This window comes from Theobroma cacao, chromosome 9, assembly GCF_000208745.1.
Source record: "Theobroma cacao cultivar B97-61/B2 chromosome 9, Criollo_cocoa_genome_V2, whole genome shotgun sequence".
Taxonomy (NCBI): Eukaryota; Viridiplantae; Streptophyta; class Magnoliopsida; order Malvales; family Malvaceae; genus Theobroma; species Theobroma cacao.
Window position 1 is genome coordinate 20,895,781 of NC_030858.1, and position 24,600 is coordinate 20,920,380.

Genomic DNA, 24,600 nt, shown 5'->3' on the forward strand with positions numbered 1-24,600 from the left:
CTGCAATGCTTTTCTATGTTCCCCTAGTTGTTAGTAATTATTTTCCTATTTCTTTTCATTTTTTTTCCTTTTCATTTACATGATTGGACCTATACTCCTCACAAATACCTACAAATGTACAGTTCAACCGCCACCAGAACCCTCCTCCATTCTTTGCAGACACTAAAGATCCATGATATACAAGGGTTGAGGAAATCTCCAAACCTGATCTATGTGATCACCCGTCGTGTCAAGATTAAAAAGCATTTCGGCTCATCTTCCAAATTGAGATGGGATCAACATTATGCTTGCAGTGGTCGAATGAATTGTTAACTCGCACGCCATCCTTGCAGCTAAGAGCCCTGTGTCACTTTTACCTGCTAGGCAAGACGCTTCAAATCAGTCACTTTAACAGCCCAATATTTCTTTTCCTTCATTTTTTTTTTTTTTATGGATAACAAACAGACATATTTCATACGCTAAGAATCAACAAATTTTGATTGTTTTGACATAAAAAACAAGAAAGAAACTGACTTCCATCAACACAAAAATTGTACACAGTTTCCCAGGAAATCTCTAAATCAGACAATGTTAAATTACCTACTTGCTTTTTGACTGATTTGGTTCAATGAGCCCTGTCTGCAGGTGCACAGTTCACGAACAACCCCAGCACCGAAAAGTTTTACCAGCATGCCCTCAGCCGAAAAAACAAAAGCAGACTAAACAAGTTACCACCACTAACTACAAAGGTTCCAAAATTATGGATGCTTTTGTGAATACTGAAAGAACAAATGGCGCTTCTTCCCCAGGATGTATGGTAGTAGGCACTATTGTGTAACCCTTTGGATCAGGCTCCAAAACCATTTCACATGATATTTCTCGAGAATTCACATAATCTGTACCACCAACTGATTCATGCAGGTAAATGTTGTAAGCAGCACGACGACCACGAGTTTTGAGTATCCTCATTCCAATGTAGAACATCAGTGAATCATGACTTGATTGATAATTTCTAAAACCAGCTGCAGTTCTTGAGAAGCTAACTCCCTGAACAGTTAATGCCACTTGGAAATTACTTGAAAAACTAGAGCAAAGGTAACTAACTAATTAAAGATTCGTTACAAGGCATACCTGAGTTAAGGTGATGAACACATGTATTGGATATGATGCATCTGGACCACTTGCCCTCAATCGGAACTGGGGATTTTGATGCCACGAATTATAATCTTGACAGCCACCAGCACTGTAACCACGCCATTGTCCATGGACAGAATAGCGCATCTCAGGAGGGTAGACCCGACATACATAAATTGATCTGAAGTGAATTTGAAAATCTTGCCAAGACATCCAGAATATACCATCTTTTGACTGTTAAAAAAGGATCACATAAGTCACATAGAAATGAGATATATTCAAAGATAACAAGCTTTAGATAAATGCAATTATCCAATAATTCATGCCAAACTGAAAAAAAAGCAACAACCTGAGGAACATGCTTCAGCTTGTGCCTCATCCTATCAGTCCATTCCGATGATGTATCTGACCAGGGACCATTCCATTCAACTTCATTAGCCCATGGGTTTCGAATTTGAACAAGCTTGTGCCCATCCACCTCTCTTACCTGGATAAAAATTTAATAACATTGATCACCTCTTTCAAACAATTCCTTAGTGGTTAATATTATATGTAGAGCAAGATAAGAGGTTGCATTCTAGTATACCTGCAGTAATGAGTAAGCATGTCCTTGTACTATGCCACTAGAAGAAACATGGACATCAGAACCTGATGGACTTCCAGCACCAAGAAGAAATCCTTCTTGTTTAAAGCGCAACAACTGAGACCATAGTCTACCACTTGCAAGATCTATCTGCGCCTGGGGACTTCTCATGTCAATCTCCTCACCAGCACCACCAGTAAGGTCCACAAGTGCATCCTGAACAAGCCCACCTTCTAGTGCCTCATAAGAACCATGCAACTTGGCATATGCCTTCTCCAATATAGAGACCCATAGTTCATTACCCTTCCTGCTTGTGGCAAATGACGGTTTGCCTGGGGATTCACACGGAATCCAATCATCAACGACAACAGGGACCCACTCACCCTGCAGAGTGTTCATAACCAGAGTATGCCAAGGATCAACATGCTAATTATATGTTGATAAGCAACATAAAACAATAAACTATTCATTAACATCAACAGCTAGTTCATCGAAGAATCAGGCAACACTAGAATCCAATAATGGGTTTTTCATACGATTTGGTCAAGGGGAATTTTAATCTGGTGAAATGTCATGCAATTATGTCACAAAGAAATAGAGTTTTATTTATACAAGCAGAATATTTGGAAATGGAATTAAAACCAATTGCACTGACATCCCAGTTCCTTTACTATCATTTGGTCTTGGTAAATGAATATAGCCAGAGTACTTCAATGCTTTGAAAGTAATAAAATTCCAATAGTATTCTTCCAAAAGATCAACTACTGATACATGATAAGCATTGCAAAATGTGCATACAGTCAATAAAGAAAAATGACTTACAAGCACATTACCTGAATACAGAAGCGAACTGTGTAGATTCCCTCCTCATTGTACTCTGGAGTAATAATTACTTCTGATATTCGTGAAACCTCAGTCAAAACTGCAACAGCACTCAAAAACCAACAATCGCCTAATCGACCCTATTAAATTGGCAGGTAAACACTAATCACGAAGAGCTGAACCACTAAGCTAGCATTACTTAAGAAACATAAATTCAGCAGAAAATGTAAGGGACAAACAACTACTATATTGCAAATTAAGCTCATGAAAGAATGAACCTGACAAACATCAGATGGATTTGCAGTGCCAGAAAATAAGCATGGACGAGAATCTAGACGACCTTCTTTAACAATTTCAGCAGGTCTCATCCACTCCGAAACAACCTAGGTTAGAAAGCCAAGATAAGTTTAAAATAGCAATGAAAGTAAACAGAAGAGGTAGCAATGGATTAGCCAGGAAATCACCTGCAACTTTGAAGGAGGATTCCCCGGATCTATAAACAGTGACAGATCATTTGGAGGGAACTCATTGTCAGTAAAATGCATTTCACCTCGGGCAGAAAGGGCTTCTTTGACAGCCAACTCAACAGAAAGCATCCGCTGATTAATTTCTTCTTGTGTTTCAATCCTAGGTTTCCTATACCTTCTGGCAAAAGAATCCACATGAACCACAAAACCTTCACGTTCTGACCTCCTTTTCCTCCCACTTGAGTACTGACCATCCCAATCTACATCATCCCTATCATATAGGTCAACGTCTGCCGGGTCACTATCCCACTCATCAACCTGAAGCAATAATTAATAACAGTTTGAGTTACATATGTTCTATATTTTGACGAGATGCAAAATTTTAGCACATTTTATGTAAATTGACACTAGAACCATACCCTTGGGGGTGAATCTGCCCAATGCCAATTGTCCTCGGGGAAATCAATCAAGTTAAACTCAGTTAAGCTTATAGCAGCATGAAGAGAAGCAATCTCATCTTCATTTAAGCACCTTCCCCAAAGGAAAACATCCATTACATGCATCTTCGACTCGGCCCCTTCACTATCCGACCTCCCAAACGCATCCATATCAATAGGTGGCCTAACACCAACCCAAACTTCAGTCTCTTGTTCCCAAATGCTACTGCCCACACACAATGGTAAACCAGTTTGGTAGCCATCAAAACCACCATCTAAATAGCAAGTTGCCTCCCCTATATCAGCATCAATAGTCATTGTCACAATATGCCACCTGCAAAGCAATTGTAATCCTAGTAAGGCTGAATGTTAAAGGGAAAAACTAAGGGAGTAGATTAAAGAAAATTGCCTTTGTTTTCCCAGCTCCACACCCTTTTAAGAAAAATGTGACTTCATTAAAGAAATATAATATTGGTAATGAAGAAATAAATTTATCTACATAAGGATCACATAGAATTGAGCAAGAAATTTTGGCAGGAGAAAAACTGATTATAAAACATATATAATAAAAGAAAATTGTTAAAAACCTTCCGTCTGCAATACTTGTTGCACTGATACTCCACTCCTTTGCAACAGTTGTCTGTCTGTCACCTTTAGTAATCAATCTAAGTCCAACTTGTCCAGCCTCAATACCTTGTTCAGAACCCGCCACCAGAATTTCCCAGCAGACCTTTTTCTGGAATTCAGTCCCTAATAGACAAACAGGACCAGACTCCGGTTGGATCATCACTGCAATTGAGAAGCTGACCTTTTGACTTTGACACATGCTCGGATCAATTTGGCCACAGTGTCTGCCACTTGTAGTTGGTTCATCATCAAGAATGCACACAGCACCAGTAATTCCAGTCTGTCATCAACATTTATCTTTAACAAATTAAAAATAACACAAAAGCAAGGATTTCATTGACACTGAATGATACATTACAATAACCAGTATGGCCCAAGCTGAATAAATATACAGTAGGCCTTCTTATAATTACAGAATTACATCTTTCAAAGCAATGAAAAATCACAAATTACAACATCCACACACACCACTACCACTTCCTGTTGGCTCATCAGGAGTGCAAATAACACCAGTAATTCCAGTCTGTCATTAACATTTATCATTTTACAAAAGTAAAAATAATTATACCCAAAAGCAAGGACCTCATTGATACTGAATGGTACATTACAATAACCAATATGTTCCAAACTGAATAAAAATACAGTAGACCTTTACTTTCATAATTATGTATGTCAAAGGAATGAAAAATCACAAATTACAACACACTGACGCACAACTTGCACTATAGATGCGAAGGCATAAAGGCTGCACATCAACTTACACTATAATATCATAAAATCTTTATATATTTAGTAATATTAAATCCATAATCATTTACCTCTATGTGCTACTAGTTTTACATATTTTCTTTTTTAAAAAGAAATAATTTTACGAGGAAAAATTGTGAGATGTGAGAAAATTAAACTTGTTATATAGCAGGGTTAATCAGGATTAAAATTTTATAATAGATCTATGATGTTATCAAGTGTAATGAAACAAGGTGGGAGATTAGGAAGGACAAAAGGACTTCCTCCTATTTCCTTTACTATAGTACTATATATATACAACTAGTATATCAGCAACCTATAAAAATAAAAAATAAAACAAAATTGTTATCTTTACAACAATCATGCTAACTAAATTAAATACTGAAAAGATAACATAGATAAACAACAATCAACAAGCTCATTGTTATTTCATTGCGCATCTACATTCTGCAATATATCTGATGAATAGAAAAAATAGTTCCAAATATAGAAAAAAGGTTAAATACTTCTATTTATTGATTTTATATAGGGTAAACTTCACATATTTATTTATTTTATATAGGGTAAACTTCACATACACCCTTAGTGGTATGACTTTTTTTCACATTACACTGAGGTTCTTTTTTTCCAAAACAGAACCCTGTGTTTTACTAACATTCCCAAAAAGGGTAATGGTGTCGAATTTTGACTAGGAAGACAATAAAACCTGTATATTCTTAAAAGCCTTATTTTTTGCATTTGAACCCTAAAACTCCCTAATTATTCTTCAATTAGAGAGAGAGAGAGAGAGAATTGAACCTATTTTCATGCTTACTTCAGAGAGAGAATCAATCCAAAGAGGAGAAGAAATTCAGAAATCATTCGATTATAGTTGTAGGAAGACAACAAACAGAGGTCTCCCATATTTTCTTTAGTTGGATTTCCCGTGAGTTGCAATTGGGAAGAAATTTTGGAGGTAAGTTCAGTTTCTCTCTCATACAACTAGCTTCCATAGCACATTAACAATGAAATTTGATTTTTGATTTTTTTTTTGTTAGTTTCATCAAAATCTGGGTGTTGAGTAATTACAAAATTAGGTCTTAATTTTTGGGTTTATGGTATGTTAAAATTGGATATTTTTTAGTTCTTATTTTTAACCCTAAAATGAAATGATATTTCATGAAAATTAGCATGCTTTTGAATAAACACTTAAAACAGTTCTTTGTTAATGTTGCATGTATTTCTATTTCGTGGAAATTGTTTATTCTTTTTATTATAATACAAGTTAAATAATAATCAAAAGTTCTATTGCATATTACATGGGGAATGAATGTAAGTGGAGATGTGCACTGTTATAATGATTTCTCTGTAGATGTAGTTTTATATTATGGATTATACAAAATTTTTGATAACTTGGGACCATATGATTGGAATGGTACTAAAATGTACTATTGTTTTTACCATAATTTAGACTTGATTCTAGGTTGATGAAAATTGAAACAGACAATCGTGGCTCAAGATATGTTAAAAATTTTATAAAAATGAGTACAGCTATCCTCTATACTTGGTGTCTAAAGATCAGACTATTATTCCAACAATAGGCTTACTCCAAGTAGGGAGAATCAAGCCCATGTGGGTAGTTCTAGTGCACCATTCGGCTTATGTACCCAAGATCAAGCGCCTGGTTTTCTTACGGAAGAAGATTGAACTGAGCTGTATGTAGATGGTACTAGTGGTGATGGTAATCAATGGAGGTATTTTGGGAAGAACTGTTATGATCCAATATGGAGAGGCAGGGGGGTGGGGGGGGTGTGTTAGCAAACTTGACTGGTGATGAAGAGGCATTTCTTGGTTTTAAATGTGGTGAAGTGGGTACAAAACATGAGAGTTCTGTAGAAGATGTGCCTCCTAAAAATATTGCTAGTGAAGAAATGATTGTTGAAGGTGTGGATTGTCAAGAAGGTAGGATAGATGATTACATGAACTCGACTGAGGATGACATGAAAAAGTTTATAGAGCTAGTGGAAAATGAAGATGTATTACACTGTTGAAGTGTTCAGGTGATGAGGGAGGAGAAAACTACCCTAAATACCATGCACTGGGCATGTCAAAAGTGGAATTGGAAATGGGCATGGTGTTCTCATCATTAGTGCAATTTAGGTTGGCTTTAAAGAATTGGGCAGTAGATGGAGGATATGACTATAAGTTTCAACACAATGATAGTATTAGAGTTTCTGTGATTTGTAATACTGATCCTAAAACTTGTCCTTTTAAAGTTCATTCATCTGTAGTAGGTGGTGAAAAAGCCTTTCAAATCAAGGCACTTAAGCCCCAACACACTTGTGCTAGAACATCAACAATGACTCAAGGTGATGCAAAGTTCTTTGATAGTAAGATTCTTAGAAACATTTAAGGAGGATCCAAAGCAAAATGTCTTATCTCTTCAAAACAAAGCATGGAGAGAATTAGGTGAGATTAGCAAATCAGCTCTGAACAGTGCAAGAAGCAAAGCTTTGGACATTATAGGAGATTACAGGGGTCAATTTGCTAGTTTATGGGATTATTGTGAAATGATTCAGAGAACTAATCTAGGGAGCACTGCTAAAATGTACAACCACCCGTTATGGTGGATGGGATAAACAAGGAGATGCCACCAAGGTTTCAAAGATTGTACCTTAGTTTTCATGCCTTGAAAGAAGGGTTTTGGAAATATTGCAGACTAATAATTGGTATAGATGGGACACATTTCTCTTGGAATGGGTACTAGAAGGAAAAAGGGAAGTTACAATATAAAGAGAGGAGCTGCAAGGAGCTAGTTAGCTTTAAGTATAGCTAGGTTTAAATATAATTGTGACCTTTTTTGTGTATAGAAGCTGTGACTTTGGATAGTTGTACGGTGGGTTCCATCTAGATAATTTTGTATAGCTAAGAAACTTTTGAGTTTGGTGTACATCCAAAGTGATTTTGCTGGCATAGGGATGATGATAATATGCTTACCCAGTAAATGTTAAGGTGAATTTTGTGTACAACTTAACATAATGTAAGACTTTATCTTGATTAAGTGATTATATGATGAATTTTTAGGGTTTATTGAAGACTTAAGAAATGTTTGATCCAAGTTATTATTATGTTGTGGCTTGCTTACCTTTAACATGTGCTTTTTTTATCTTTAATTTCAAGCCAAATAATCTTGTAATCATCTCCTTTGTTCTTTTGGCAGCCATATATCTTAGTTCTTTAAGCATCAGAATTTGAAATTTTTGGTGTGATTTATTTCAGCCCTTTTACTTCATTTTTTTGGAAACAACAGGAATACATAGTGGAATACAACTGCCAATATTTCCTAACCCCAAGTTTCTGAACAAGGTTTTGGAGGGTGCTTTGGGGCTTTTGTAAAATATTTTTTAGTCTTCTTCCAGTCACATGCAACAGATTGACACCGTTACTTATAACACAGGGTTTTTTTTTTTTGGAAAAAAAAAGAACCCCTGGGTGCTACGTGGGAAAAGGTCATGCCACAAGGAATGTATGTGGAGTTTACCCTTTTATATAAATTATAGTGCACAATTACCTAAACATAACATATATGGCATCCAAGAATCTTGCAAACCAAATTAAACACTTACAAGTAAAAACGTAGATAAGCAATAATCATCAACAAGCTCACAAATATTTGGCTACCTTCGTGTAATTCATCAGATGAATAGCAGAAAATGGCACTAAGTAAAGAAAAAAGATTTAATGCTTCAATTTATTGATTTTTATATACAGTATAGTAGACAATTACCATGCATGATGCAATGCAGTACACATATACTACACTATTATTTCTCAGAATTAATTCAGTTTCATTCTAAAGTAGTATGCATTAGCAGATTTGTGTATAAGTATTTCTCATCAAATGATTAAGCTATAGGAACTTATTCCATGCGAGATAATAACCATCAAGGAGCAAACCATGTTGATAAGCAAAAGAATTATAAATAAGATAGAAGCAAAATAGGGAGAGGCCAACTGACAGCATTTCAAAATGTAAATAAGAAGAAAACTCAACCTGAAGTGCTCGACGAGCTAACTGAGCTGTACGTATCCTACGTGCAATACTTGAAACTCTCTCACGTGCAAAAGAATCCTCGAGAACAGAATCACCTCCTACTGCACGCACTGCAGCTGCCATGGCTGCTGCCTCACGGCCGCCAGCATTAGGAATAGAAGAAATGAGGGAAGCTTCAATCTCCTTCCACTTGCGTTCTTCCTTCTCCAGAAGGGCCTTTCTTCTCTCTTTACCTCTCCCCTCCTCTTCACGTCTCTGCATTAAGATTTCCTCTTCCATCTCCTTTTCTCTTATATAACTATAAAATCATAACAAGAGTAGTTAAAAACAGAGTATAAAGGTTTAATTTTAATTATATTTTTTCAGGTAAAATTAGCAAATGAAAACATGTCAAACAGTTGCTACCTCTCCTGGATTATTTCAAACTGCCTACGGTCCTCTGGCATCCATTTCTTGATTTTCTTGGCACTTAGATCTGAGAACCCTATGCTGTCAAGAAAAAGGTTCAAGCGCACCTCATCCTGCCACATAGTTATAAAGATATCATTAGAAATTGAAAGCATATAGCATCACACATGAAAAGCACATAAGGCAATGACAAACCTGTACTCGTTCTGCCTTAGCAGTCAAACCAAGCAAGAGTAGTAAATAACCACCAAATTTATCCCACATGTAGACCCATTCAGTATCAATTGCCTCTTCTAAAGCTAAAATTCGTGCATGTGCACACATTTCTCTTCTGTAATCAACATCACTGGTTGGTTCATGGTGAAACCTCCTACGATATCTCATTCTATGGAAGAATGATCCAGCGACTAGTTCCTCATTTCTAAGACGATCTCTCAATTTCATGACATCATCTCTAGGAAGCACAAAATTTCCTCCCTTATCAAGTGTAGCAGCAGGGTCTCCTACCAAAAGAGCTGCTGAGCTAGCAGACCTCTGTGGAGCGGAATAGGTTCCAGATAAAGCATTCCTAGTCTGCTTGCAAACATAACAACAACTTAATAATCAAAACTAATATTTGCCTCCATTACAAAAAAAATTTACTAAATCACGAATAAGATTTTCCTGACCAGATTCTGAAATATAAAAGGAACCAAGTTAAAAAAAAGGAATGGATGGAATGGAATTAATACTAAAGACATTAAAAAATAAATAAATAAAATATCTCTTAAGGCAACAAATGAGGAAAAAAAATATAAAGGGAGATTTATGCATCTTCTACAATGAGGGAACACAATGAACAGTAATGAAGAAACAAGAAAATGAAACTGCAAAATAAAAACCTCAACTGTGATTTAGAAAATGGCATGACAGAAAGCAGAATAGTACGTTAAACTTCGAAGAAAAGCAAAACAGAAAATTTTACAACAGAGTGACAAGAACAAAACATATCTTTAAAACGTGAAACCAATTTGTAGAAACATCTCCACACACCTTAGTAGCAGATCTAGCAATTGCTTGGACAACAGTATCTTTGCTGAGAAAATGGACTGCGTCTTCCATCATCTGGTGGTAATAACAAATGGCATAAAGTTAAAAGGCTACATGCATGTTTATTGAAATAGAAAATTGCACACTATATAGGGCAACATGCCCGAAAAAAATATAGCTCCAAGTTGCAGCAACAAGCAAATCGGAAGATCAGACATGAACCGCACCTTAAGAGTTAAGCATGGACGAGAAACAGCAAATCCAAAGGCTACAACAAGGGTTACAGCAGATACAGCAGCACCAGCAAATGGTGGATAGATTTTCAAGCTAGCGACAACACCCCAGCCCTCAGTTGCCAGTGCAATCCCATACAACACAAGAAATGCAGCACTGCAGGCAATTGATCACAGAAGAAAAAACAGAAGTCAATAAATGATGGTAAATATTTAGGTTTGTAATCAAAAAAAAAAAAGATTGACTTAACAATACCAACAGAATAGAATGAATAAACAAATGTGAGTGAAGATAAATTGGAAATCTATCAGACAAAATAAAACAGTCTATCTTAACAAACCTGACATTCTTTCCGCAGTCTGCATGAGCATCATAAACATATACAGGCAGCACTCGTGGAGAATAAACAACAATTGGTGGTGAAAGAAGAACCTACACAGAAAAGAAGCCACTTTTGTAAACAAAATGAAGAAGTAGCACAAGCAGAAGAATCAGAGATAAATAGAATATACAAACTTTGTATCAATAGAATCGAACATAACTCACCGTCAGAGCCCTTCCAGCAAGGAGAAACAAAAATGAAAAATAACCGACAGATGCTCCAACAAAAGGTTTATCTGAAAAATGAAGGCAAGATGGTAATGATACCAGTAGCACAAGTTGCAAAGTTACACATCAAAGCTACAGTGGATATTCTCAGATAAAGCACCAAAAATGTTATAGGTAGGATGGTGTTTGTGTTCACCTTGAAACCAACCAACAAAAAAGGCTGCCAAACCCAAAAGAAAAGCAAGGAAGCAAACCAGGAACATTTGTGTCCTGGTTAAATAGAAATTGTTTGATGCCCAATGGTGGATAACACCAATAGCTAGAACAATCAAGAGAAGTACTAATAGAAATGCTGCCCCGATCTGTTTGTGACTCAAGAAAGACAACAGATTAGATAGGGAAATAAGTATTGAAGAATAAACTAAATTAAGGACATCAAAATAAGCCTCACTTACTGTCCATGGCTTAATTACAACAATAACAGCAGAAATTGCACCAAGCAGAAGAAGAAGACCAATGGTAACAAATACATATACACCTCGCGAAAGTTTCCAATCATCATCTTTCCTGCAAAATAATAATAATAGTAAAAAACAAAAATTTCACAGTGAAAAATAATGGTTAACAAGAAGTTCAAACAAATATCAAAATCAGATTGAGGCTTAAACATTCATTATTTGTTAAATTCAGAAGAAGTTTACTGACCATTTAAGTAATCCAGAGCAAAGAGCTAGCAATGCTGGAATGCAAACCAATGGAAGTAAAGCAGCAAGAAAATCACCAGTTGTAGGAACCTGGTCATCCCTAGACTTCACAATTTTCAAATAGGAGGCACCACAAAATGCCACAAGTACAACTAGCAAAATTAACAGCAAAAGAAAATAAGATAGAATAACATATTAGCAAATGAATGAAATAATTGCTTGTTCAAAAACATACAACAGAGGTTCAATTGATGAGCCAAAAGTAAAGAGTATGAGAATAAAGAAAAAGTACCTGAGAATATACCAACACATACAGCAGAAGAGGCAGAGAACCGGTATGTTGCAAACCATGAAATGATTGGAAGCACACCAGTAACTGCTAAAGCAACTGCAGATGCCATTGCCCAGCCAAGGTAAGCAGATGATGCATATGGAGAAGAAAAGTTATTCTGTTCACCAGTCCATCCCTTGTATCTCAAATCCTCTAAAGGCTTAGCAGATACTATTGCACCCAGCGCAAGTACAGAACCAGCAAATACCGTTATACAAAGAGTAAGAACAACAACCTGACAAGGACAGCAATGAATGTTAGAACCAAACAGAAAATTCAATACTGCAAAAAACTTCCATAGAGCAAAACGATGTGTAACTAGAAATTTGAAGAGTAAGCAATCATAAATCTCTTGGCAGCTCACTTCCAAAAAATGACAAAAAATAGCAAAACACGGAAACTACATAAAATGCGGCTTCATATTAGTACAGCCTAAACATGACTCGCTAAAACTTACAAAAAATGCCTCCATTACATGATTATTTAAGTATGTTACTTGTATTATACAACTTTTTTTTAGAAATTTAAGCAATCTAAACTAATAAGTCTAAATTAGTAATAGATAAATGATCTACCAAGAGAAAAATAATACTCATACTAAAATTTTAAGTCAAGCAAAATAATATTAATGGCAAATAACATTGCACAAAGTAAGGGTATGTAGTAGATAATGCTCCTTTGAATCTTGGGTTACAAAATGAAAAATCTACAACATTTTTAAATGACAAAAATTTTAAAATATATAGACCTGCCATTTTTATATGAAAAAATGACTTGTTATTATACTTTTCAAATTTTCTTTAAATATTTTTTCTTATTTTGATATTACAAGAAGCATTAAATATTTTGTGTTTTATGAAATTGTTTTAGGTTACAAGTCTTAATTAAAATCATATAACCAATTATTACTTAATATATTGACCTCCAATAAGTATAACTCCTAGTTCCATCCCTGACTGCCAATCAACATTGACAAATGAAAGAGTTTGATGAAGGCAACTGGGTGCTTGTGCATTTATGGCACAAAAGGTACCTATCACAAACTTAAGTCAATGAAGTTTGGACCATAAAAAGTGTTGAAGAAAATCAGCTCCAATACCTATATGATAGAGCCACCCTCTGAATTACAAATTAGTCCCATCTTTAAGTGCATGATTTATATTAATTTGAGGGATTTGATAAGGAAGTGGCAACTACTAATGAACAAGTTCATCAATTTCCAACATAAGTTATTAAAGACTGTGTTCGATGTTATGGAAGAAAAGTCTAGAAAAGGCTTGTCAACCTGAGGAGATTGATGTAAGAGCATCCTCAAACCCTACTAAGTTTATTATTTTGATATGTTCTTTTTTTTGTTTGCTATTTAGTTTCATCATCAATGACTATATTTTTATTTTATTAAGAGACCATAAAACTCATATGTGATCATTTAATGAGTTTCAATGGCTAGGATTTGTGGGGTTTATTTGTATCGAAGGGCTAGGATTCAAACTTGTTGTACACCTAGTATAAATTGTCTTTTTAACACAGTATGCAGCCATATTATATTTGGATATTATTCGTTAGTCTACAACCAAGACCTAGTTTGTTCCAAATTTAATTTACATCAAATTTAGCCTTTATTCTGGCTTTCTAATACTGTTTTGGTTTTCTTTTATTGTTTCTATACCATTAAACATTATAGCTTTCTGTTTAAACTGTTAATTGAAATGAGAGCCAAATCCATAAATAAAAGATCCTGAAGGCAAGCTGAAAGATGATTCGTGATGATGAATTTACAGAGTCATGACCCTGTAAATTCATGACTCTGAGCTGAGGAGAAAGCACTAAAAGAAGGTGGGGGCAGGGAAAAAAAGAGAAGGGGCAGAACAAACCTCCTTTGTCCCAGGAGGTCGATGGTTTCCTGCATGACCTACACACTGAACTTGTGGAACCCAAAATTGGTAGCCATTGTGGATCCATTTGGGAATGGCAACAGAAAGACATGCCACCATGAGAGGAACAGTCAAGGACAATCCAAGAAGCACCGATGACTTGCTGCAGAAAGAAAACAGATATTAGGGCATAATAGGCAATTAACCTGACACCACCACTACGATCACAGCAGTAGTCCAAAGAACAAAATTGTAAATGTGATAGGGAAAGTGACAACAAAGGGAACATTCTTAACAAGCATGTTGATTATATAATATAGCTGTTAAACAATGAGTAAGAGATATCTAGTTCTACATGAATCAAATTGGTTTTAACCTTAGAATTTCATAAGGACTTACAGAACCACAAAGAGAGATTTCCATCTGGGCATAACAGGAAAGAAAGCATAAATTTATATATCCAGGACTAAAAATCTTGGGGGAAAAAATTTTTGGTAAATGTACATGACAGGCATATATCACTGGCAAAACTATAGCTGCATTTGATTGATGCTTTTGCTACTTGTTTTTTCCTTCCGGAAGCTAATAAGCCAAAGACACATTTAGATAAAAAAAACAAACAATAGTTTTAAAATATTATAGATAAAACATGTAATTATTTTAGAAAACAAAATGCATTATTCTACTTCTACATAGACAAATTATTTTAAAATTGGTGTGACATTTTAATTATTTGTCCATTTTTAATCAATTACAAGTTTGCTTTTCACCTTTTCACTTTTCCTTTATATCAACTTTTCAAGAAGCACAAAGAAAATAAAAAGCGAGTAGCAAAACCATCAACTAACTGGAGGCTAAGTAATTTGCATTCTTTATTCCACATCACAAGAACCATAAAATTAAATATACGGACTAGCTAATGTGCCAATCCCAAAATGAACCAATGCAAAGCTGTTCAAAGAAAAGATAAGTAATGGTTCTCAAAGATATATATAGAGACTTGTGACAGCTTAGTGTTTAATTATAACAAACGCACAAAAACACAAGAATTTTTAAAAATATATAAAAACAAAACCCTGCAGAAGAATTTAAATGGAATGGGCTTTATGACATGTGGGCTTTGTGAGCAGCTTTTATATAGGCAATTTAAATGGAGTTTTTTTTTTTTTTAATTGGGAGAAGGGGGATTCAAACTCTGCTCTTTAAGTAGAAAGATCATGCACCAACCAATAAGCCAAATACTCGGGTGAAGGCAATTTAAATGGAGTTGAAAGAAGACATTTAAGCAGAAGAAATTAAGAAAAAAAAGAATCATACATTACATAACAATTCTAGCACATTACAACTGAACACTTGGAAATCTAGCCATTCAACTGAGTCTAAAGACCTTGAACGACATCAAAGTATTTTTCATTTCACGTATTTTATGCTGCATAAATCACTATCAACCGAAAGGGAAAGACATCTAAAGACAGGCCAAAAAAATATTGAAAGATGAAACTAACTAATTCAAGCTTAAAGAGACTATGAAACGCATACATTCTAGAATAAAATAGACCATACCTTAGGAATGAAAGCAGCAGTCCAACACAAGTGCTGAGCAGCCACGCAACAAAGCCATACTGAACATAGCATTTTGAAGAGAAGAAGAAGAAAAATGGTAGAAAACAAGGTCATTAAATTCAAAACAAAGAGAATTCAAATACTAAAGTGGAAGCAACATGAATGAATACCAGAAATGGTAATCTAATATTGGATGTCATTACAATATTAATGGCCGCATCAACAATGTTAAATACTGTAGCCAAAGGAAACAAAACAAGTAAAATTTATTATTAACTTCTCCGATAACGAGGAAATGTATTAAAAGATAAAGGGTAGAAGATTAAATTGATATTTTGTAAAATTGAGTGCAGCTGCATAATAAATTTTGTAATTAGTGGCACACGCTGAAAAGCCCACAAATTTTAAGTTCTAAATCTCATTATGCCCACTCAGGACAAGGGCATAAAGGAAGCATATTAAACTGGGAAAATGCAACTATGTAACATAACAACATTCCTAGCTATACAACTATCTACCAGCACTAAAGATTTGGAAAACCATCCTTCCTTGACCTAAAGATCTGCAATCATGAACAGGTGTAGTTTTATTCTAAAAGATAAATATACTCCATCAACTATGAGAAGTGGGAGATATCAGGGGGCAGGGGCCTCTCTTCAATGCTTGGCCTCAATAAGAAAGCATGGTCAAACAAAACCACTGGATGTGGAAAGTAGAAGGCATATAGGACCCGTATTATCAAATAAGTCTTTTCTAGAAATCTTTAATCTTCATGAAATTGACAACAACTCAGGACGAGAGAAGTATAAGAAAACTTCCGTCAAGGTAAGGATTGTCACCTGCTGAAACCACTAAAATACACCTACTGAAACCACTAAAATATTCCTTCATGAACGCATAGGAAGAAAAAGACAATGACCATATCTTAGGAAACCAGTAGACTTAGCAAACCAGTTGAAGCCTAAAGCTCCTACATAAAGAATCATTTGAGAACAGAATGCCTTTATACTAAACAAATACGCCAGTTTATTATGAAAATAAATACGATTTAACCTGCATTTCAGAGCCAATAAATTGTGGACAACCACATTATAAACTTGGAAAAATCACAATAACTTCTCAAAAGAAACTTCCTTAGAAATAATTAAGACAAACACAATCAAGAAAATGCTCATACTAGCTATTGAATTCAATGTGAAACCAAATCACAATTTCATGTGGAAACATCCAACATAAACTTGAGATGAGCAGTATACCCTCCGAGGTTTTGGTGTCAAGGCTGAATCTTCTCCTTGAAGTGAACGAATGAAAGCCATGATTGAACAGACAACAGGAGATAAAAGCAGAACAGCAAAGCCAAATTCAAACTGCAAGAGATGCATGCAGAGAATGTCTAAATCAGCATATATATGACAGTGCCAAACAACCTTATAACTGAGATCAATCTAGAGCATAGCCTATTTACAATTATTGAAAAGATGTAAAACATGTATATCAATCACGGCACTACCAAGTGCTATCAAATAAAATAAGCAACATCCCAGGGGAAGAAGGGCCCACTCACTTGCTGATGTGTAGCACTTATAATTTTGATTGTCTTTGGACGAAAAACTGCCACAACAATTGTTTCTATAATAAAGACGAAACTAAAGAGAACCCATGCTCGCTCTGGAGTACTCGCTATATGATGCAAAACAAGTCTGGACAACTGCAGCCACTTTTCAAGCCCTTGGAGTCTCAATTCTTCTGACAGAGAGATCTGAACGGGCATAGCATTATCAACACTACTGGAATCAACAATTGTGATATCAGTATTGTCTCGATGATCCCTATCCGCATCCAAACTACTCCTCTGTAGTAATGCAAGAATAGTTGGATCCAAGCTCTTCTCCTTCAACATCATAGCAAAATTAGGATCCAATCCTTTATCTTGCAATAAACTAGTCAGTTCTCGATCACCATGCCTTGCCCTCCTTTTCAACATTGATGTAATCCTAGGATCACTCAACCTTTCTTGAAATGCAAGAGCTAAATTCATATCCAACATTTGTTGATTTGCTGAAGTTGATGTACTAGACTCGCAACCTTGGCTATCAAGACCACTACTAGAGCAAACCACAAGAGAGTTATAGGGGTCAAAATTTTTATCCGATCCAACTTCATGCTCTTGCACAACTGAGCGATGGGAACTGCTATGTAAGGCTAAACTTGGTCTTCCACTATCTATGCTCTTATCACTATTGATCCCCTCTTGAAAACTGGCAGTTGGACACGTAACAAGATTATTCCAATTATTAGCATCAACCGAGCATTGTACAATACTTCTGCTACTATCTTCAATAATATTATTAAGATGGCCTGCTTCAACGCTACTACTGCGTTTCACACTTGAGCCGCAACCATCAGATGAGCTAGAAGAACTATTTTGCTCCTTCCTTCGAAAACCTTCCCTTAGCCGAATTACTGTGCTCTGCAAGGCATCTCTCCTGGCAGCTAACGGGTTTGTAGCTGAAAAATGGCGAGAAACTGCAGCACCTAATAGAACAGATGCTACAACTGCATAACTAATACAATGCCCCAAGTACCTGTACAAATTTCAAAAGAAGACAGAAACTATTATAATGCAATAGCAATACAACCAGCAATACTATAATCAGGGGAGAGGCTAGAACAAACCAATAATGCACTCCGAAGCAAATGAGAAAGACCCGAGAAGTTCCAGCAACAAAAAGTGCTGCAACACGACTTTTAAGAAGCTGAAACCCATACAAGCATGCTCCCATGTTCCAATCTACAGAATAACAAAGATAAATGAACTAAATTTGCACAACCAGGATATGAATGTTTATACCATGACAACAACGTAAATATCTAATAGAATATTAACATAGTAGTTATTAGCATACCAAGAATGATAACTGCAGCTGATGTGATGGCCCCAAGCCAATGTGCATCCTTTGCTGTCAGACCATATAAGATAGAGTAGACGAGAAGAACAGCAAGGGAGCCAAGGTAAAGAAGTCCAAGATGTGAAGCTCTACAAACAAAAGCAAAAATCCAAGGAACAAAGTATGGTATTAAAATAAGCCTTTGAGGAACATAACAGCTTTTTCCATATGCATCCTTGAGAAGAATAGAAAAAATATTAATATTTGACACTGTATATAAAATAGGTCTTGAACAATTCACATAGTCTATTCTGAAAAAAGAGAGAAGAGGCTCTTGAACAATAACATCTCTTCCTTAAAAAGAGATAAGTGGAGAAAAACCTTAATGAAATAAATAAAATATAAGCATACTTGGAGGTATGTATAATCTGCAACATGAAACAGAATTCACTATCCCAAAGTATCTACCAACATTATTTTGGTCATGCATACTCAAAAGACTGATCCGTGAGCATGGTATAGAACAAGAGATGATAATTACTCAGTACACACATATATAAAACCAAAAACTACAACCATCTGGCAATATTTCGTACCACACCCAAATATGAAAATCCATCATGTTACAAGGTGACCCTATTTCCACGCATGTTGCGTATTGAACACAAATGTTCGTCATTATGTGAGTATGCTGGTGGGACCCACATGTAAGTAAAAATGACTCAATATGCATTGAGGAAGCAAAAGTGTGCAAAGAAGTAGGGTCACCTGAGCAACAAAGAAAATGCAATAAATAGTTTTACCTACTGAATTCCCGAGGATATAACTCATTTGGATCTGGTGGTTCTGGTATACAAGACACAGGACCCATTTCTATACTATCAGAATATGCAAATTTATAAGCCCTCCGGACATACTCATCCACGTCCAAGCCATTTCCTGCCCAAATTGATGAAATAGAAGAGACAAAGTAAACCAATCTACGCGTCTAAACCAGAAAATAAAAAAGATCAAACCATTAAATAACCCAGTGCAGCTGCAAGATTAATGTCCACGAACTGTCAAATGATACCATCATATTCTAGTTGCATGTGCAACAAGGAACAGAAAGGAGACTCATAAAAATAGCAATAGAGCAAAGGTTACCATTGAAGACCATGCAGCAGATAAAGAGCATATTGATTGCTAAGGCTATTGCTGATACGCCAAAGAAGAATCCAGAAGGAGAATATCGCTCAGATGCACTGGAACCAGCCGTAACATACACAGCACAAAGTTCATATGCACATAGCAGAGCAACAGCCAGCAGGAGTAGAAAAGCAACAGCCCCTGTCAGAGCAGAAACAATCCAGTATGAGATTAAGAAAAAAGGTAAAAGAATGATTAACAGCCAATCAAGGGCACCCATATAAACAAGATGGTGTCCTTAACATCAACACATCACAGGTTCCAACATCCCTTTCCTTAAACCTGTTGTTTACAATAGATAGTCTCTTCAACCATTTCACCTCCTAAACTTCAATAATTTTCTTTTTCTCGGAGCTTTAGCAAGCTAGCTATTTTATGTTCCCTTCTACCCAAAGTACATATTTGGTATGTCATTGCTAAGTTAGTGCCCATTTGGCCCAGCTTGGATCTAAAGTCAACAAGACGGATGAATACTGTTTTTTTGAAAACTGTCAGACTGCAATTTATTCAAAATAAATGTATCTGTCCATTTGAAAATATTACTAGATATGTCCCTCACGCATCAGCTTCTCAATGCAGTTCTTTCAGAAGCTTTAATTTGAAGCTTAAGCATTTAAACTCCAGAAGCTCACTTTGAGCTTTTACAGAAGTTAAGAGTTGAAAGTTAAAACCCCCATTTGGCTCTGCTTTAGCATTCTAGAGTAAAGAAGTTGCTCGAGAACCTAGGCCTAAGAAGCACCAAAAGGTTTTCAGTAATCTTCTAGTCTAACATGAAGAACATGTCCAATGTTGCTTAAATACCAAACCACTCAGTGTCGGGTTGAAAACGTTTATTCCTAGGCAAATCTTCACCCCCTAACTAGAGCAGTTATGAAACATTAATGAAAAAACTTGCTACAATTTCTGTTGGTAGATACTCTCTTAAAATGCATAAAGTAAAGCTACTCCATTATAATTATAATTAGTCTACTAAGGAATTAGTCCATGGTTTTAGTCAGATAGCAGTCCTTTAATACCATTAAAATGCTCTTTTCCCTCCAAGAATAAGCTTTTGAGCTGATATAGTTCAACTGTATACTTATCAGCCTCAAAGACGCTAACTCAAACAACAATTCAGAAAGGGGACGAAATTAGAAATATAACAAGACAAGAGAAATGAGCAACTAAGTAGGTCAAATAGCCAGTAAGGCTCACAAGTGAGGGTCAAAAGAAAAGGAACCACTATAAAACACTTTTCTCAGACATTTGACAATAGCAGTATAATCTAATAAACTCATTGCTGTATAATCTAACTAACAATTCCTTTCTTTGGAGATCTAACATTCTCAAGTTTACTTCTTCATTGAAGCCAATGCCTTTTCCCAACACTGATTTTTTTTCCCTAATGATTTTTATTTCTACTACTTAGTTCATGGACTTTATTATGTTCTTAAAAAACTAGACAGATGGACACTTAGACTAATGAGATTATTATGAGGTCCATCTCTTGTGTGAAATAAAAAAACCACCGCAAAGCTTCAAACAAATTTCAATTAATTTGAAATAACACAACCGGGGAAATAAACATAGTCGCCTTTTTAGAAGGAAAATGAAGTATCATCACCCTTTTAAGTTGAAAGGGGGCAAAAAAAAGGGGTCATGAAGATGCATACTTGAGCTTTGCCATCGAGTCCTCCACCACAGCATAATTGAATAGAATGCCAATAAAAGAGCAGTGCCAGCCATTATCACAGCCAGACCAACAATATCTCGACCCAATATTATGATTAGCCAGCATCCCCACATGATAAGTACCAGAACTGGAGATACAACAACTACCCATGCCAATAGAGATAGAAAACCACATAGCATACCCAATTGAGGTCCTTGTAAGATACTCGGCCATTTCCTGGCAAAAATCCAACTGAAAAGAGAAATGCAAAACAAGTGTTGAAAGAAAATCAGAAAAATGACAATTAAATCGCAACCACCTCCCCACCCCCTTACCCCAAGGAAAAATGAAAAAAAAAAAGGGAAAGGAAAAGGCATGAATGAAACAATTAATTTTATGCAGCACGACACAAAACATTCATACCAACCAAAATAGCACTTACATTCAATTTTTTTTTAAAATAAAATTAGGAAAAGATCGCTCCATCCAGTAAACAGAATAACAAAATGTTCTACGAAATACTGAGACACCATTGGTGAAGTATGAAGAGATGCATAATCGAGAGAATTAATCAACTAGCAACTGAACTATGCAACATTCTAGGATTGGTACTTTTCAAATCTTAATCAAAGACAATACCACTGCCTAATATTAAACCCCTATTGGATATTTTAATCTTTCTAGTTATTTCTTTTAGTAATAACCAACTAAAAGATCCAATATGCCAATCTTCCCACTAGATATTTCAGTAGTGAAAATTATAAAATAAAGAAAAGGTCAAGCAGCATATTTTGGCAACTTCGGGCCAGGAATGATAATCTGTGATTGGTTTTACTGTATGAATACAGTTCTTTTAGTGGAATTCAGGTTTGATTTCTAATTTTGTGAATTGAAAGGTATAAGAAATTGATTTGTCTACCACCCTCACAAAATTAAATGATGATTGTACGAGAAAAAAAGTATTTATACTCATGCCACTCAACAAAGCAATAAACTTCAACGTCCATTGACTTTTTCATTCCACACAGTACATGAACTGAAAAGCAAAATTTTCCATCTTCCCACTTTTCCATTCACTCTATAACCATTAAATGGAACAATGCTTCTGTTACCTTGCAACCAAAAATATGCACAGAATCAAAAATCATGTATGAAGATACATTGTTTTCTGTTTTCACGGGGCTTGTTGCTAAGAAAAGCAAACATTCAAAGAGTTTACATGTAATTTTTCTCTGCCCTGAACATTAGTATGAGGGAGAATGAATCAAAAAAGGATTCAAGTTTTTAATGCCTTGTTGGAAAAGTTACTTTGTTAAGTACAGAAATTTTGCAAGATCTTAGTGGAGATTGTATGATGAATCTAGCACCAGTGAAAATGACCAAGTTGCGATAAGTACTTCGAAAGGTTTTCCCTAAAGTTAGAAAACATTTTGAGTCATATGGTTCCTCCTATCCAATAGCTATTATTAAACAGCAAAACAGAATTATGCAAAGCTAAGAAAATATGGTTATTCCATATTTGCAAATAAGTCTTCAAGACAACAAATTAAAAAGAAAAAAGAAAAACCTCAGATAGTTTTTTTTTTTTTTGGTGGCAACATTTGCAACACCAAAGAAACATTTCCAACCTCCCAATAGGCACACTGCTCAATATATGATTTAGCAAATTGTTTATATTTCAAAACAATACCACAAGCAGGAAGTATGACATCCCCAGATCAGTGCCAATCAGTAAAGTGTGTGCATTGCCTTAGCTACACTATTAAACATGAGAAACTACATTCTGTTCGGTAAAGTTCCAAATTCATGTTTGTCAGCATTTCAAAATTTTAGACCTTTCTCATGTCACTAGAGACCTTTCTTAACCTTCCATGAGAATCTCCTTTTATTTCTCCGGGTTTCTCCTTTGACTCCAGATTATGTTCTATTTCATGCATATATTTTCTTCAAGAAGCCTGATTTCATGACTGAAAGAAAGTTTCTGGAAGAACCACTAAAGTTTCAAAGATGAAATATAAAATTACAAGAACATTGTTTGGACATCATTTGGCATCCAGCGGTACTTTATTCACAGAAATGAAATAAACCGACCTGCTTGTAAAGGGAAAAAGTCATATAAATGACTAAATGTGTTCTTATTGGCATGAATTAGTTACTCATGTTTCCGGAAAAAGAAAAAATTAAATCATTAACCATATACAGGCATTGCACTAAATACATGTAAGCCACATTACTAATAAAGCCAACTGAATAAATGATTAATAATCAGCTTCATAATCAAATTTTTAATCTGATGAAAATGCCATAAAGACTAACATCTCAGCTTGTAATTATCAATGTCACACTGCATTCTTAAAAGTCGACTTACATAATGCGTATCCATGTGATTATGTTAGCAAGCATATCAGTAACGATAATAAAATTAAAAAATGTTAGATGAAATACCTATAAATCCGCCATGGGCGCCAATTGACGGCCCAGAGTATGGAAAATGAAGCTGAACCCAAAACTGCAAAAAGGGTCCCAGAAATCACACACGCCAGTGCAACCCCATCCCCTTCCATGGCTTCCTTCTCTTACCTTCAAACCACAGGCAAAACCATTTTTTTTTATCTCCAAGTTATAATTTTTTAAAAAAAAAAAGGCCAAAAGACAGAAGAAAAAATTAGAAATTTTTATGTTTCAGGAAAAAATAATAGTGAAACCCAGATAAAGAACAGTGATGCAGAAATGGGGGTATTACCTACTTAGGTGAAGCGGGCTTAAAGGGCAATCGCATGACGGCGAATTTAGCTGAAAAGAGTGAGTTTTGGGCATGGAATTGGGGGGGCGGTCTCCAACTAGGGCAAATTGGTCATTTTCAGTGAGCCAGGGCTCAAATGACGATGACGAAAACGAAGAAGAGGAAGAATTTGAAGATGAAGAGAAAACGGGACCCGGTCCTCTAGGGTTTCTTGTTCTTTGAGAAAATTGCCCAAAGACTAAAAAACTCACAGATGAAGGCACAAAAAGAAAGAAAAGAGTAAAGTTTAAAACCCTACAGCTCTCTCTCTCTCTCTCTCTCTCTCTCTCTCTCTCTGCACTCTCCCAAGTAAAACTAAAACAAAATAAAATAAAATAAAATAAAAATAAAACAATATAATTAGAAAACCCAAACAAAAGCTTTTCTAGACAGCGAAAGTAAGGGCACCTCTTAGAGAGAGAGGGAGTGGACAAACAATGAGAAAAGATAGGAGAGTGGTCATGGTTATGGTAATAAAATAAAGTAAACCTGTCCATATGAATCTCTGTCCCCCCAGCAAATCCACGCCCACTTTGACTCATCCACCGTGACTGGCACTCGCTAATCAGA

At 35.6% G+C, this 24,600-nt stretch overlaps 1 protein-coding gene across 1 annotated transcript; it reads right to left on the reverse strand.

Annotated features, from left to right (window-relative positions):
- LOC18589149 (calpain-type cysteine protease DEK1) lies at positions 588–24,282 on the reverse strand. Its single transcript, XM_018127592.1, has 31 exons — positions 23,992–24,282; positions 23,694–23,828; positions 21,250–21,500; positions 19,556–19,738; positions 19,213–19,348; positions 18,428–18,558; positions 18,198–18,312; positions 17,086–18,106; positions 16,778–16,888; positions 15,522–15,580; positions 13,959–14,121; positions 12,046–12,319; positions 11,755–11,905; positions 11,505–11,616; positions 11,246–11,411; positions 11,047–11,117; positions 10,841–10,932; positions 10,494–10,656; positions 10,270–10,341; positions 9,433–9,810; positions 9,235–9,350; positions 8,830–9,127; positions 4,010–4,329; positions 3,405–3,756; positions 2,983–3,303; positions 2,797–2,901; positions 2,530–2,658; positions 1,700–2,080; positions 1,463–1,600; positions 1,111–1,347; positions 588–1,026 (listed from the first exon to the last, which is right to left on the reverse strand). The coding sequence occupies exons 2-31, from the start codon at positions 23,810–23,812 to the stop codon at positions 721–723; spliced, it is 6,471 nt and encodes a 2,156-aa protein (XP_017983081.1). The 5' UTR covers positions 23,813–23,828; positions 23,992–24,282; the 3' UTR covers positions 588–720.

Coding starts and splice junctions, on each gene's coding strand:
- LOC18589149 (XM_018127592.1), bottom strand. CDS start 23,812: ATGGAAGGGGATGGGGTTGCACTGGCGTGTGTGATTTCTGGGACCCTT. Junction 9,811..10,269: donor TTGCTAGATCTGCTACTAAG/GTGTGTGGAGAT, acceptor GTTTGCAAGCAG/ACTAGGAATGCTTTATCTGG. Junction 4,330..8,829: donor TAGCTCGTCGAGCACTTCAG/GTTGAGTTTTCT, acceptor TGTTGATGACAG/ACTGGAATTACTGGTGCTGT.